Source organism: Convolutriloba macropyga, chromosome 8 (assembly GCF_964194025.1).
Source record: "Convolutriloba macropyga chromosome 8, txConMacr16.3, whole genome shotgun sequence".
Lineage (NCBI taxonomy): Eukaryota > Metazoa > Xenacoelomorpha > Acoela > Convolutidae > Convolutriloba > Convolutriloba macropyga.
This window is the reverse complement of record NC_134475.1, coordinates 32404410-32417026: the sequence shown is the minus strand read 5'-3', so window position 1 is coordinate 32417026 and position 12617 is coordinate 32404410. Positions and strand designations below refer to the sequence as shown.

The 12617-nt window shown below is 37.3% G+C and overlaps 1 protein-coding gene across 1 annotated transcript in view; it reads right to left on the bottom strand.

Moving 5' to 3' along the window:
* The window catches only part of LOC142344690 (uncharacterized), a 43391-nt gene extending 39329 nt beyond the window's left edge, over nt 1–4062 (bottom strand). The window contains exons 1-2 of the mRNA XM_075396531.1: nt 3824–4062; nt 3537–3658 (exon numbers count right to left, since the gene is read on the bottom strand). Coding sequence (XP_075252646.1) covers nt 3537–3658; nt 3824–4003 — 302 coding nt within the window. The 5' untranslated portion in view covers nt 4004–4062. The remainder of the gene's footprint in view (nt 1–3536; nt 3659–3823) is intronic.
* Nucleotides 4063–12617: the final 8555 nt, after the last annotated feature.

Sequence of the window (12617 nt, the reverse complement as noted above, 5' to 3'; positions counted from 1 at the left end):
TACCAATTAGCATTCGCTCTAAAAAACGTTGTCATGTTATGAATTAACGCCCGGGGTTTAAACAGTTTCTCATGAATTTTCTATTTTGAAGGTATTCACTCTTTGCGTAAATTTGCTGTATTAATTGTCACCTCCATACAGCTGAAACAACGATTGGGGCGAATCAGAAATTAAATCGTAAATGCAAACTACTTGTATAAAACGAGATAAAAACAAGACAAGAAACGGAAAATTTGTTCAATAACACTTCTTGACAAAGCTTAACGCACATCCTGTAATTATTCATGGTCAACTGCCTATTTTTGGAAGCCAATTTTAGCCAACATAACTCTGTTCGGTTATTATGACTTCTATATCAATCGGCGCATAATCATCAGAACTTCGATAAATCTAAATAGTTAAGCTGGAAATCTTACTTACTGAGTAAATGCAGATAGAATTAGGTCAGTTGTCGATAAATAGCAGCATGTTGAGTCCCACGTAAAATCTGTTCAACTTGTTCATACATCGATAACTTTAATAAAGATTTTGCTCAACGCCTTTATGAGCAAGTTTAACAGATTTCACGTGGGACTCAACATACCGCTATTTACGGAAAAATGAAAAACTTCTCCGGCGCATTGAACGCGCCGGCGTGTTTGTGGTTTCGCGACTTCCGTCGGAGGGTTCTTAGTCCCAGTCATCAAGCTTTAAAATATTGACGACTTACTTTTTTACAGAGATGGCAATCACAGAACAGTTGCCATGTGCAGACGTATTGATCGCGCGCCGGAACCTTGTAAAATTGCATTTACATTTGTTAACGGGGGTATTGTTTTCAAAATCAACTGAACAAATTTCAAACCGCACAAACCACTTTTTTTTCTGTTTGGGTGCGTGTTTAAAAAACATACCCGGCAGATTGCCGGAAAATAGCCGCCGTTGATTCCCATAACTCCATTGAGATTGAAGGAAAAGAAAATTCGATTTATTTTGATGTCATTTCGTAATTGAACATACTCCTGTCTCTCAGTGAGAGGCTACAGGGTCCAGTATCAATACCAGTAAGCATTATAGATAGAAACTAAAACTTTTGAGAACAAAGTTCAAGTACCGTGCATCTTAAAATGGGCTTTATGGGTTTAACCCGTTTCTATTTCTGACTTTGATCTTTTTAAAACTGACTCTCTTCATTTTGAATTGCTTTGCTGAGCAGCTGCTGTTTAAAAGGACTTTGAGCAGAATGACATAAGAGTGAAACTAGCCAAGAGAAGTCAAAAAGATATCACGCAAAATGTTGAAAAAGCGGCAAAATGGGTAAAGCGAAAAAAAGTTTGACGAAGTAAAAAAAACATAGCAGGACAAGTCCTGACGTACAATTCAAAGAATTTTCATTGACTAAACAGAAAAACTAGACCTAGAATGGACTATGAGTGAATTCAGAAAAACATTTTAAAGAAAATCAGAACAAAAAAATAAGAAAAAAAAACAGAAAATCAATATCAACATGCCGCATGTGAACAAAAAAACCCCTAGCGAGAAATGAAAATTTAATTCAAACAAAAAACTAGGCCTAGAATGAGCTGTGAATGGATTGGGAAAACCAGTTAGAAAAAAATCCGATCCAAAAAATCGAAAAAACAGTAAAAATCAGAGTGAAATTGCCGCATGTGAACAAAAAACTACTACCGAGAAACCGAATTTTTGTTCAAACACCGTTTTCTCACTCTACTTTCAAATTAGAGCGAAAAAAATTCACGCCGCAAAACCGCTCGCTTTTTCGCTTCATTTCCTGTTTCGGCGTGACCAAAATCACTACTCCAATTTGACTTCAAAAATCATGAAAATGTGTGAATAGATCTTAAAAAAAAACAGCGCCCCAATACAATTCAAATTCTTTGAATTGTAAAAACATAGCAGGACAAGTCCTGAAATACAATTCAAAGAATTGAATGAAAAACTCAGACGTACTCTACCTGACCAGCACATCATTTGAACAATTCCAGTCAGAACACAAACAAAATCATCTCAAAAAATTGAGAAACTAAAAGAATCAAAACAAAACAAAACTAAATTCATAAAATAATAATTTCAAAAAAATGTTCGAAACCAATTTCTGTTTCTGAAATCGGTCCAGTTTTATATCTGCAAGACCTGAAAAACATTCATTGGCCCTTGAAGATCGATTAACTTGAAAATGAACAAAAAATTTAAAAAAAGAAATCAATTGCAAATTATGAGGAAATGTTGCTGAAAATCGTGAAATAAATATCTTCAGAATCATTTGTGTGTCCCTAAAGGCTACCCAGTAACCCAATTCCAAGCCTTAAAAAACTCATTGGCTAAAAGATCGATAGTGGAATACGTTTTCTCGCACTTGAGAATGGACGAAAAGCAAAAACTGACAAAAACTTTAGGAAGCCTTAAAAAAATTGCAGATTTTATGAAAAAATGCTTAAATTCGAGACAATAAAATGTTAAAAACCATTCCATTTTTACTGGAAACTATGCAGTGCTCTAACAAACCTCAAAGCAGGTTGCCTGGTCACTGAAGCTTGAAAAACTCAAAAAACGACAAAAACTTTCAAAAACCTGAAAAAAATTCAAATCTTGTCAAAAAAAATTGCTAAAATACGTGATATTCAAAAGTTGAAACCTATTTCAAGGCAACTGAAAACTTTTCAGTAACTTATTATCAAATCCTGATGAGGTTTACTGGCCCCTGGAACAACCTGAATAATACCTTTTAACCTTAAATTAAGGCCATCCCAGCAGCTGCACCACTAAAAGCACTTGGAGGACTACTAAAGCCCACTTTGGGCGTCTAATGAAACTTACTGCCCGCTGAGCTTTACCTGTTTATCCCGTTTTGAAAGATCAAAGTCATTGAAAAATGAGTGAACACATCTTAAAAAAAACACAGCGCACCAATTTGAATAGTAAAAATAGAAACTATGCAGTAATCTATCATCAAACCCTTTATCAAACCCTAGAGGAGGTTTCTTGACACCTATGGCTGAAAAAAACCTGAAAAAAATTGCCAAAATTATTATCATTTTGCGTGTTTGTGTTTGTAGTACCACAACATATAGCTCATAAAATGGTCATAACAAGTTATTTTGTCTCGTAAAAGGCCTTCATCGTTTTTTAAAAACTTCAACGTAAGACGAAAACATAAAAAATCACAAAAAACATGAAAAATTGCAACATTTTGAGCCCAAAAACTCCTAAAAATGACCTTTTAACCTTAAATTAAGTCCATCCCAGCAGCTGCACCACTATAAGGACTTGAAGGACTACTAAAGCCCACTTTGGGCCTCTAATGAAACTTAATGCCCGCTGGGCTTTACCTGTTTATCCCGTTTTGAAAGATCACAGTCATTGAAAAATGTGTCAACGCATCTTAAAAAAAACACAGCGCATCAATACAATTCAAAATCTTTGAAAAAAATAGGAGCGCTATAATAGCCGGCTGAGAAGATGAGGGCGGCTATTAATCACCATTCCTTTTTGAGTTCAAAATAATCAAAATGTGCGAGCGATCAGATCTTTATTACCTATATCCAAAGTAGTCTTCTCTTTCAAATAATTTGACTCTTCGACTACTTCCACGAGATGATGATGGCTCTGGAGTCCAAAACAGCTGATTCTGGTCCAATGTTATCGACCGCTGAAGCTTCTGTAAAAAATGACCATTTTTAATTAAAACGCATTATAGTATTATTATATATGCCGGAATGTTCTTTCGGATCATATAACGTATACTGGTTGTATACAGTAAACCTCCCCGCAACGATAATAGGTGATTATACGCCGAAAGACTAACTCACTAAATGCTACTTACTTTTTTCGGCTCCGCAGATGAGACAGGGAGTAGGCCAGTAAGAAAGAGAACATTTTGGCCGTCTGAGAACCGCATACCTTTGGTCTTTTCTAGCACACATTGTGGCGTGCCAGTATTGAGTCTGCCACTCAAAATATCGGCCAGTTTACCAGAAAGTTGCGCTTCAAATTCAAGAGACATTGAATCCTGAAGAACCCACGCAGATTTTCTTATTCTACATTTAATTCTTTAAATAGGCAAGGACAAGTGTTAATACTTTTATATCATTTCATTCGATTGCGCATCAATTTGAAGTCATTTACTCTGCGATGTCATTACTGTGTAATATCCGTTCACTGTGTACGGTTACGGTTTGGGTTGGGGGGGGGGGGTTCTTAAGCACTTTAAACCTCGAGATTACTGATGAAAATTTTCTAATCACGAGAATGCACGGTTCGTGGTGACCCGGACGAGTACTTAAAATTTGCAAATTCATTACACAACAACCGGCAATTTACCTTAGAAAAAGTTAACATGGAAGAGGATTTGACTTTTCTTGACATTAACATAAATGTGAGCAGCAAAAGCAATATTACCTGTCATTGGTATCAAAAACCAACTGACACTGTAATAATACTGATTCAAGGGACGGTTCACAGGGTTTTTAATGCAACCTCTAATTGGTTGGCCTTCGATCAGGCTCTTGAAAAGAACCAAAACTTGCTGGACCAAAAATCAGTATCCAGATACTTCCAACTAAAATCAGTATCAGCAGATACTTCCAACTACATCAGAACCCCGACATTGAGCGTAAATCACTGGGGTTAGTTGAAATATCAATCTAATCTACGGAAACTACTGAAAAAGAACAGGGGGAAAAGGAAACTATGCAAAAATCAACGGGAGGCAAAGAAAAAGCGAATGCTCAGTGGTAAGTGATAGCATCTCTTGGTGTTCGCTCACCGGAGTTCTTTCACAAATCTTCCTTAAACTGTGCTTCCTCCTATGCTTAAACTGCCAAGATGTTGGTTGAGAAAAATTTTGCAAAAAAGAGACTGTTGGAAACCATACTTGGACTATGAAAACAATGTGTGTAAATATGAAAGTAGCAGCTGCAGAAAAAATTTTCTTAAAAATTGCCTTAGCACAGATATAATACCCGATTTTTTGAAATTCCGCGTTCCGAAAACAGATGTTTTTTCGGATCAAGCGGTGCATAGTTTTCAACTAAAATTGCTAAGGTTGGAAATTTCCACAGCAGCTGACACGCAGCGTAAATGTGACCAAAAGCGAGCTGCTAGTCGAAAAGTTCTCCTCAAGAATTTAGATAACCACCTATTGCCCTCCGTAATTTTTGTTTTGCGCAACCGAGTTCTTAACCATCTAATTAATTCTGAACGAAGACTGCAGGGAAAACTTGCCAAACTTTCTGAAGGGCAGGAAAAGCCGCTAAGAGCATCTGATGAGAAGACTGTAGCGTTTCTAGATAATATCATTTTGCCGGGATTCGTCATGGACTTGCTTGCTTTTGGTCAAAAGCATCCAATAAGGGACAAGTTTAAAGAGTTGCATTTCTTAGCGGACATAGACAGTTTGATAAGAGATCTGCGTCAGAACAATGTACCAGGTGGAAAACTGTTCGAAATTGAGGCGGCAGCAAAATGGTACCCGAAAAACATCAGAGAAACACCTTTAGATAGAGCATTAGCAAAATTGCAAAAATATCTGCTCGACAACGCCCTGATTGCTGTTCCTTTTGATAAGGGGATAGGGTTTTGTGTTATGAAAAAGAGCACGTAAAAGAGCAGAAAAACTGGGAAAAGTTTTAGATTGCGAACAGTTCAGAAAATTTGAAAAGAGTTGTGAAAAAATTGTAAAGAAAAATGAAAAAAACTAAACAAAGAACTATTGGATATGAGGAAAAAAGGGAAGATACCGGTTAAGGTTTACGAAGCTTTAAGGTCTACTGGAGCGCAACCGGCAAGGTTGTATGGATTAGCTACAGTACACACAAGACATACCTAGAACAACAATGAAACGTCTGCTTGAATTAGCCGTCACCAACGTCCATTTCAAGTGCAATGAAAGTTGGTACTGTCAAAAAGACGGGCTGGCAATGGGTGCGTCCTTAGCGGTGATTTTGGCAAACGTTTGAGGAGCGACAACTGAAATTACAGACACCTAAGTGTAAAACCAACACAACCTAGCACTTGTCGCAATTGTGAACACCGTGTGACAGCACGTTCCAGGGGTGTTGAGTGTGAAGTTTGTAATAGATGGTTCCACGCAAAATATCAGCAAATCAGTAACACAGAATATGAAAGCATGGAAAACCAGTTCTAGATGTGCTAATTCTGTCGTGAAAATGACCAGACTGACAATAACCATTCGTCCGAAACTAAAGTTTTTCTAAGATATGTCGACGATATTGTGAGAACAGTTAGAGGTGACATAAAAGAGCTGTTAGACGCGGTCAATAACCTCCATCCAGATCTCCAACCGGAGGGTAACATTTTTTGCACATGGTATCAAAAACCATCAGATACTGGAACAATTCTGAACTATCGTAGCTGTGCACTCCTACGTCATAAGAAAGGCATAATACAGGGAACAATACACCACCTGTTCTGAGCCACCACCAATTGGGAAGCGTTCCATGAAGCATTGACAAACAATGAAGAACTTTGGGAACGTAATCAATGTCCTAGTCATTGGGTAGGGAATATCGTCAAGGATGCAATTAACCAGCTGCGAATGAAAGACCAAAGAAAAGGACTTAGATACAACACGGGCGTAGCCGTAAAACAACAGGAAAATACTGAGAAACAACAATTTGTATTACAGTACAGAGGCAACGTCTCTAATGAATTTGTAAAGAAGATGAACAAAATTCATTCTGTACAGACGATTTTCACCACTCTGAAACTTAAGAGCTGTTAACATAGCCTCAAGTCTAGCATTGATAAGGATCTGAAATCCCACGTGGTTTATAAGCTCATTTGTAATGGATGCAAATCCATCTATGTAGGGCAGACATACCGACATAGTACCACAAGGGTTGCAGAGCATGCTTTGGCGGACTCACCGATGGGAGTACATGCAATCAAGTGCAACGGTGATAAAACAGCTTTCCAGTGGAAGATATTAGACCAATGCAGCAACCAATCTAAGTTAATGACACTAGAGGCTCTCTATATAAGAACATTGAAACCAGCCATCAACACGCGCGACGAATACCGAACACGAGAATTGACACTGAAAGCTTAGTTTGGAGATAAAAATTCAACTTAAAAGACACGTTAAGAAACGAAAATTTCAACTTTACAATTGAACCAAAACCAAAGTAAGTTTAAAGCAATATATGTAGGTTTTTTAATAAAAAACATGTCGATATGCATCTGCTACATCAAGTCGAAGATGTACTTTTACTTAGATGTAAATGTTTTGTAGATACAATTGTAGATATGTAAAAATTCGTTTTAAATTTCCTTGAATGATTGATTTTAGTGATTTGCATTTTATTTTCTGGCTTTTCATTTTAGCATTTTGTATTGTTTATAACCTGACAATGAACTCAGAGTTCGAAAACGTTCGTAGGAAAGTTTTAATTGAACAATCATTTTTTAAAACGTTATCCAGAGGAATGTCTTCAAATTTAAAGAACCAGACTTGAGAAAAGATTAATAAGTGGCGGTAAAGTCCAATTGAGAACAACACCAAAAGAGCATCAAAAAAGCAAGACTAGATCTCATGATAAGCCAACAATTCTTCTACAAAACAGAGTCAACCTTACTCGCAAATTTGCAAGCAAATTGAAGAAACCATGCGAATTGCAACTGCTTTTTATAACGCGAAAATTAAGATCATGCCTCTACAACCTGAAATCATCTTTCGAAAGAGACTTGAAATCCCACGTGATATGAGATATAATGTAATGGATGTGGATCCATCTATGATGAGCAAACAAGCCACCATGTTATCACAAGGATAACAGAACATCAAAAAAAGGATTCACAGGTGGGTCAACATCTGACTAAACGTTTTGGCGCCACGAATGACATTGAATGGAAAATTCTGGACGCCGGTCGCACAGTAGAAAAACTTTTGACTATCGAAGCTATATACATCATCAAGCTGAAGCCGGTACTAAACACACGCAATGAATATAGGGGGCGGGAACTCACACTAAAATATTAGTTCAAATTTTAATTTTGACTAGATAAGGATACATCGGGCATGAGAAAACAAAATTTGCAAAACCTCTACAAGATGGATAATTAGGGTGAGGGCAATTTTGGAATACCCCTAAAAATACAAAATTAGGGCCAATATCGAAAAATCTGGAATACGAATGTTTTTAAGGAAATTGATAGCAGATGTAAATATGGGTTGTAAATAAGCTAAATATTGTATATAGGAAAAAAATTTTCGATTGAATTTTTTTAAAAAAAGTTACTGGAATTGTTTTAATTGTGGTCTCAGGCAAATGTAAATACATATTCATTTTAACCTTAAACAATTTGTGAAACAGTTTTAACCTGACGATGAACGTAAAGTTCGAAAACCTTTGTTTTATATATCAAAAATAATTTTAATTTGACAAATTGGATTCTTTTATCAAATTTTCTAAGTATAAGACCTTTATCTCATTATGAAGATGTAAATATGCAAACGGTTTAAGTCAGAGTTAGAATTGTTGATTGAATATAAAAGGAGTTTCAGAAGATGAAGCTATTTAAAGAAAGGCAGCTCATTTACATGAGGTTTTGGTTTTATTATGGACTTTGGTTTTGGTCCTATTACTGGTTGATTAATCTTAGGTTATTTTTACCCATTTTCTTCAATCTCTTTGGGATTTTCTCAAAGCTATTTTCTACCGCACAGGTCCCTGTTAGTCAAACTAACAGATAGGTTCATCTTCTGATTTAAAAATTAAATGAAATCATTTACTAAGTATCTTAACTTGTCCTTGACTCTATTTCTAAGAAATGAGTTAAAATAACATCCAATTTTTGAAACTATTTACCGTTAAAATCACACTTACAGCCTTTTATATACCTTTATTACACTAAAATTAATTGAAGCGTCATTCTGCAGTGTTTGCAAAATCCCGGGTTTTTTGCTTTTTATTCCTGAAAAGGGATTTTTACTTTTATTCCTATCTATCTGTTTTTATCCCATTTATTGTGAAAAATTCGTATAGTGCGTTCAATATGTATTTTATGAGCATGTCAAACATTAAGTTCTCTGGTTTACTACACTGCCTCCCTCTTAGAAAATTTAAGTGTTCCACTCACTCATATGCAAGAGTTTCAAAAGTCCATTTTCGAGTTCAGATATTCCTTTGTTTTTTCGATCCCGTACTTGACATAAATTTTACGGGCCTCCTCGTCCGCCATAAGTTTTTTCGCCTGAAGAATAATTTTGAAAAGGCCCTCTGGCCACCCTAGTCCGGATAACAGAGCACTGCCAACATTTTGAAATGCTTCTGGAAAGTACTGGTTGTAGCCCCCTGTGGCAGGTGTCGTACTCTACTTATTTAGAGTAGTGATTCGTAGTGCAAGTATACGTAGAAATTATTACTCGGTGATTCGCGGTGCGAAATCCTGATTCAGTTTGCTTGCGCTTACTCGCGGAGCAGAATTCAAAAAACGAATTTGGTGAACTGATTTGAATTGCAAAATTACAGAGAATGAAATTATGGAAATATGAACACTCATAAACAACGTGAATGCGTGATCAGACATGTCTGATCACGGGGCGGAAAACTAAGCAGAAAGTTAACGGCAGATCACAAGACACGAACTGAACAAAATATGAAGGTTAAATAAATGAACTAATTTTAGGGCATCATATAAAATATACTGCATCAAAGGAATTAATAAAATAAAGATACATCAGGTATCACATACCCCTTACATCGAGAAAGAAAATTGTAAAATACAAATTTCGAAGTATAAATAATAATATAATAACAATATTTACAAATTAATACGAGGTCCCCGGTTAAATAAATAATAGCGATATAATTACTGGTTATCATAACTAAAAATAGATGATTAATAAATTATGAAATGTTTTGTAGTTTGAGTACAGTTTACATATCCCACTCACCATTATCCGAAAGTTGTTTTTCCGCCTCGAGTGCTGTCATTAATTTTACGAGCATGAGAGTATCAATCTCAATTAATGGTGGATTCCGAGGGGCGGATGGTGAAACTTGAACAATGAGAGGAGATATATTCTGCTCTTCGGGCTGATTTTCAGCTATATGTTGCACTGACTCTACGATTGATTCGGATGGTGGTTGAAAGCTTTCCACATCTCCCGCTCGGCGGGGTCGTTTTGGTGGAGGGAGAATAGTGGAGTTGGGTGGAGAACTTTCGAATCCGTAATAGGAAGGGCTGCGTCGGGTACGATCGGAAGTGCGCGTGTGTTGAGCTGCCGCGGCCGGAGTTGTGGATAAAGACGATGCGTGATGTTCGCTATGCGTGGTTGTTACGGTTGTTGGTTGCTGATTTCGCATGGCGAGAAAGTTGGGCACTTTTGAAACTCGTCCTCGCATCGCGCACGAAATGTTTGATTTGTTCGACGAGACCCCGCTGCCTGGTTCTCGTTTCCTGTGTTTCATTTTTTCCCCTTTTTGTTTGCGGGTAAATTTTTTATGTGGCTGTGTATCAGTTCTTCCACTATCTTTTCGCCGGATCGAGGCCCTCTTCGGTCTGCATAGGTCTTTAGGGGAGTTTGTCGTTCCATCTGCGTGCCGAATTTTGCAATATCGCTATTGCGTACCGTCACAATCGGTTTCCCGGGTTCCTTGATAGTGGATGTTGTAGAGTTTTCTTTTAAAATATGAGATCCCGGCGCAAGTGCCTCATATAGTCTCTCAAGATTCTTTTTGGAGCGTCTCCACTTTAGGAGTCCAAAACAGCTGATTCTGGTCCAATGTTATCGACCGCTGAAGCTTCGGTAAAAAATGACCATTTTGAATTAAAACGCATTATAGTATTATTATATATGCCGGAATGTTCTTTCGGATCATATAACGTATACTGGTTGTATACAGTAAACCTCCCCGCAACGACAATAGGTGATTATACGCCGAAAGACTAACTCACTAAATGCTACTTACTTTTTTCGGCTCCGCAGATGAGACAGGGAGTAGGCCAGTAAGAAAGAGAACATTTTGGTCGTCTGAGAACCGCATACCCTTGGTCTTTTCTAGCACCCATTGTGGCGTGCCAGTATTGAGTCTGCCACTCAAAATATCGGCCAGTTTACCAGAAAGTTGCGCTTCAAATTCAAGAGACATTGAATCCTGAAGAACTCACTTAGATTTTCTTATTCTACATTTAATTTTTTAAATAGGCAAGGACAAGTGTTAATACTTTGTATATCATTTCATTCGATTGCGCATCAATTTGAAGTCATTTACTCTGCGATGTCATTAATGTGTAATATCCGTTCACTGTGTACGGTTACGGTTTGGGTTGGGGGGGGTTCTTAAGCACTTTAAACCTCGAGATTACTGATGAAAATTTTCTAATCAGGAGAATGCACGGTTCGTGGTGACCCGGACGAGTACTTAAAATTTGCAAATTCATTACACAACAACCGGCAATTTACCTTAGAAAAAGTTAACATGGAAGAGGATTTGACTTTTCTTGACATTAACATAAATGTGAGCAGCAAAAGCAATATTACCTGTCATTGGTATCAAAAACCAACTGACACTGTAATAATACTGATTCAAGGGACGGTTCACAGGGTTTTTAATGCAACCTCTAATTGGTTGGCCTTCGATCAAGCTCTTGAAAAGAACCAAAACTTGTTGGACCAAAAATCAGTATCCAGATACTTCCAACTAAAATCAGTATCAGCAGATACTTCCAACTATATCAGAACCCCGACATTGAGCGTAAATCACTGGGGTTAGTGTTGAAATATCAATCTAATCTACGGAAACTACTGAAAAAGAACAGGGGAAAAGGAAACTATGCAAAAATCAACGGGAGGCAAAGAAAAAGCGAATGCTCAGTGGTAAGTGATAGCATCTCTTGGTGTTCGCTCACCGGAGTTCTTTCACAAATCTTCCTTAAACTGTGCTTCCTCCTATGCTTAAACTGCCAAGATGTTGGTTGAGAAAAATTTTGCAAAAAAGAGACTGTTGGAAACCATACTTGGACTATGAAAACAATGTGTGTAAATATGAAAGTAGCAGATGCAGAAAAAATTTTCTTAAAAATTGCCTTAGCACAGATATAATACCCGATTTTTTGAAATTCCGCGTTCCGAAAACAGATGTTTTTCGGATCAAGAGGTGCATAGTTTTCAACTAAAATTGCTAAGGTTGGAAATTTCCACAGCAACTGACACGCAGCGTAAATGTGACCAAAAGCGAGCTGCTAGTCGAAAAGTTCTCCTCAAGAATTTAGATAACCACCTATTGCCCTCCGTAATTTTTGTTTTGCGCAACCGTGTTCGCAACCACGTAATTAATTCTGAACGAAGACTGCAGGGAAAACTTGCCAAACTTTCTGAAGGGCAGGAAAAGCCGCTAAGAGCATCTGATGAGAAGACTGTAGCGTTTCTAGATAATATCATTTTGCCGGGATTCGTCATGGACTTGCTTGCTTTTGGTCAAAAGCATCCAATAAGGGACAAGTTTAAAGAGTTGCATTTCTTAGCGGACATAGACAGTTTGATAAGAGATCTGCGTCAGAACAATGTACCAGGTGGAAAACTGTTCGAAATTGAGGCGGCAGCAAAATGGTACCCGAAAAACATCAGAGAAACACCTTTAGATAGAGCATTA